The following is a 3,691-nucleotide window of genomic DNA, read 5'->3' as shown; positions in this document are numbered from 1 at the left end:
TCTGCTTCAGTATCATCGATCGAAATTGGTTTGTTTATTGCAAATAGGCACATTATCTCTTTAGACGATGACGAAGTATATCTGTTGGGGTTTGGTAAAGCGTTGCTTTCTAAGTGTATGTATGTACGAAGGTGTTCGAATTACCGTGTTCGATATGACCGAATGGAAATTGCTCGAAGTGAATCGCAACCCGTAACATGTTCCTTTCCTATTAGCACGTCCATTGTCCCGGATTTATGATCGCATCCTCTCATTGAAGTTTTGTCCTCGCGATAGAATCGCGGCCAATGGTTTGGTTTGCACAGGATGGAGAACTGTGGTGACTCTGGACTGCTTAGTTCGTACATTGTGGATAACTGTTATGGACTTGATTTCGAAGACGGTATTACTGGAGGCTGGACTTGGTTTCTCAAACCATGAGCTGTAGATATTTCATAATATTGAGACAACATGATGCAACGTGGGATATTTAGTTTGTGTTTTACGGAAGTTCGGGAGGTAAGCATCTATAGATGCCCGACAATGAAATTGACATTGTTGCATGTGGTTTCGAAGCTTTCCAGCATGATTTTTGTATTGTAGCTCGTTGGACTTCAGCTTCTTGGACAGTTCTCTCTAAGGTCTTTAGAGACGGTTGCATCCTTTTGTGGAACTTATGGAAGTTAGTCGAGGTTGAAGGACTGTTGCATCCTTTGTGGAAATTATAGAAGTTACTCGAGGAGGAAATTGTCGGTAACTATGAAGTTCGTCATCCGGGTTTTACAGAACTGAACTTCTAATGTTACGTTGAGCTCTAGTGAACGCATTTTATTGGCATTCAGGGCACAAATACAATACAATAACAACTGAGAAGGTGCTAAACATGAATCGAGGATCGTTTGCTGCTTGATCAATTACCGAAGGTTCGTCCGGAATAGCTATTCTTCAAGGGACCGTGAAGATGGCCCCGTAATCGGTTGTTGGAGACTAGAAACTGCAAGTTATCCAGTATACATTTTTCACCGACAAAAGGGGAAAGAATAGTCCGAGAGGATCGATCGATCAGGTGATCTAGGAATCGTACAACCTAGGGGAGAAAAAGAATTACGTAGGTGGTTCCAATTGCCTATAAACAGATGGACTAATAGCCGCTTCCCAGTATGACGAAGATGACTCAGGACTCCTAACAGGGCAGGAAAAATCTCTGCCTCTTGCTTCTGATGCTGCGGTAGCTCGATGCCATGGACGCAGAGGAAGCGATCCTGCTCAGGACCGTTCGCAGCGACTGCTTCAGCGAGCTCACGCAGAAGCCTTCTTCGCCGTCCTTACTGCACAGTACGAGAATGCTCCTGATCCTCCCCCCCACGCTCGTCATGTCGGCCTTGACCATGGTCAGCCTCATCCCGCGCAGGACCCTCACGAGCTCACCAAACAGCTCGGGCCGGTCATCGCAGCAGACAGATGCCCTGATGAAGACGCTGCTGCTGGAGTTTCCACCGATGTTGTCAGAGCTCGCACTCTCGGGAACTTCAAGGTCGATGTTCACCTCATCGGTCTCGGTCGGGACTAGGGAGGTCTTGCTGATTTCGGAGGCCTTCCGCTTCAGGTCCTTGACCTGGTCTATCACGCGTCCCAGTAGAGCTGCTTTGTCCATCTGCAAGACAGACGCATCGATTGCCGTCATTCTATGAATGCTGCATTATTACTGCTACATCAGCTCAAAGACAGCAAAATCTTCACTGCAGCACGGGTAGGTTCTCTCGACAGGATGATGAATTAATATTTTTGGGATTTGTTTGCTGCGTAGAGTGTCGACAACGTGCGGTAGTATAACGCAGCATATCGCTTGCCGTGTTGTTTCTTTTTGTTTTCCAGGACTGGACCAGGCACACTTGCAAGAGAACAAGAAACTTCGAAAGGGGAAGGCAACTTGATACTAACCTTATCCGATTTGGGGATGAGCTTCCGGAGACTCGTGAGCTGAGCATTGATGCGGTCCCGCCGCCTCTTCTCGGCCAAGCTGTGGCTCTTGGAAGCACTGCTAGGAGTCCTGGTGCCACTGTCTTCTGCAAACCCGTCGACCGGGGCTGCCCATGAGGACTGAACCCCGGGAAACCGGCTCAGCTTCGAGGCATCCGACGAAGAAGACATAGGCAGAGAAGCCGGAACCACCGAACAAGATTCGCCGTCGGGTAATACATCATCAGAATGAGGAACCCAGCGGTCTGCCCCCTCAGCCCACCAAGCAGAGGAGCTCATCAGACGGCTGTCCATTACAACCCAAAAAAACAAGAACCAATCAACCTTTCCCTTTGTTTATGTGTGTGTGTGAATGCATGTGTATATATACACACACACACACACACACACACACATACACAAACTCTTCATATCTTGGCTTTGAGTTGGGGTCACTGTTGATGGGCATCAATAATGCTGGTGATCTTCATGTAATTGATGGGGATCTTGTTAGTGATTTGTTTTGATTAATTGGTCAACATGGAAAATTGAATTTGGACACATTTGCCTGTCCATATCAGAAATGAATTTTTTTTTTTTTTTGGGGGAGGGCTCGCTTTTGATGACTTTAACCACCAAACAGCAACTAATCGGAATTGGCCCTTTAGAGGGGCAATCTAATTAAAAAGATTATCATTACGAGAGAGAGAGAGATGGAATGGAGGCTGTCTTATTACGCTGATTTTAGATTAAAAGACAATAATGGTGCGTTTAGTTTTAGAGTTAAAAGGAGCTTTGATCGTGAAAAATGACAAGTGAGATGTTATTATAAATTTGACTTGAAAATTGTGTATTTTTATTATGTAGTGTGTTGAGTTAAAGTTAAAGTTAAAATTTTTTACTCGAGAAATGTATATTTTTATTCTGTAGTGTAGTGTGTTGAATTAAAATAAAAATTAAAGTTAAAATTTTTTATTTAGAAATTCAACGGGAGCACTCGATGAGCGCAAATATTGTATGGTGTTTAAATATGTGACATGTGACAATCCCCTTCAATTCCGATCACACCAACCAACCAAACCAAATGTAAAAGGAAAATAAAAACTCTGGCGAGTGGGGGATAAACTGTGATGGCCCCCCCAGGCCCCAGCCCTCAATTTATCGAATAGGTCCATATAAAGGACTTCACATGATTGGTACAACATCTGATCAATCAATCAGTCACTTCTGAAAGCTAAAGCACCCCGCCCGACACGATCTTGTGGCCAAAGGTGCTTCCCGATAATATCCTCGTCGACTTAGATCTACACAGTCGGGTCGAGGTCACGACAAAGACACCGAGCTTATCGAGTTACCTTCTCCAGCACTCAGTACATCGAACGCGACCGATTTTTATCATCGGATGTTAATTTTCCTTCGTCCGACCAAAAGCTAGATAGGGAGGGAAGGTCAGGTAAATGCCGAGTTCCACCAACTTTTTCTCGCATTCAATGTTACACGGTGATTTCATTGATTCTCGAGACAGTGTACAGTTTATCTAACCGAACTGGCTCGAGAAAAAAAATAAGAGAAGGGACATCGCTGGCGGCAGTCGCAATGAAAATGTGCCAATTTATCGAAGGTTGCAGTACGGTTTGGATATGGCCTGGAATGACTTGACGTGATCTTATGAAGATAAACTGACAAACGCCGGAATTGTTGAAATAGTGAGCTTTCACGAATCGATTTATTTGGTGAATGCACGGGGCCCAAA

The 3,691-nt window shown here is 44.8% G+C and overlaps 1 protein-coding gene across 1 annotated transcript; it reads right to left on the bottom strand.

Moving 5' to 3' along the window:
• Positions 1-781: 781 nt before the first annotated feature.
• Positions 782-2,438, bottom strand: LOC116197049 (transcription factor bHLH51). Its single transcript, XM_031527053.1, has 2 exons — positions 1,921-2,438; positions 782-1,633 (listed from the first exon to the last, which is right to left on the bottom strand). Exons 1-2 carry the CDS (start codon positions 2,251-2,253, stop codon positions 1,163-1,165), a joined length of 804 nt encoding a protein of 267 aa, XP_031382913.1. The 5' UTR covers positions 2,254-2,438; the 3' UTR covers positions 782-1,162.
• Positions 2,439-3,691: the final 1,253 nt, after the last annotated feature.

This window comes from Punica granatum, chromosome 2, assembly GCF_007655135.1.
Source record: "Punica granatum isolate Tunisia-2019 chromosome 2, ASM765513v2, whole genome shotgun sequence".
Taxonomy (NCBI): Eukaryota; Viridiplantae; Streptophyta; class Magnoliopsida; order Myrtales; family Lythraceae; genus Punica; species Punica granatum.
The sequence above is the reverse complement of the archived record's forward strand: the minus strand, read 5'-3'. Positions and strand labels throughout refer to the sequence as shown.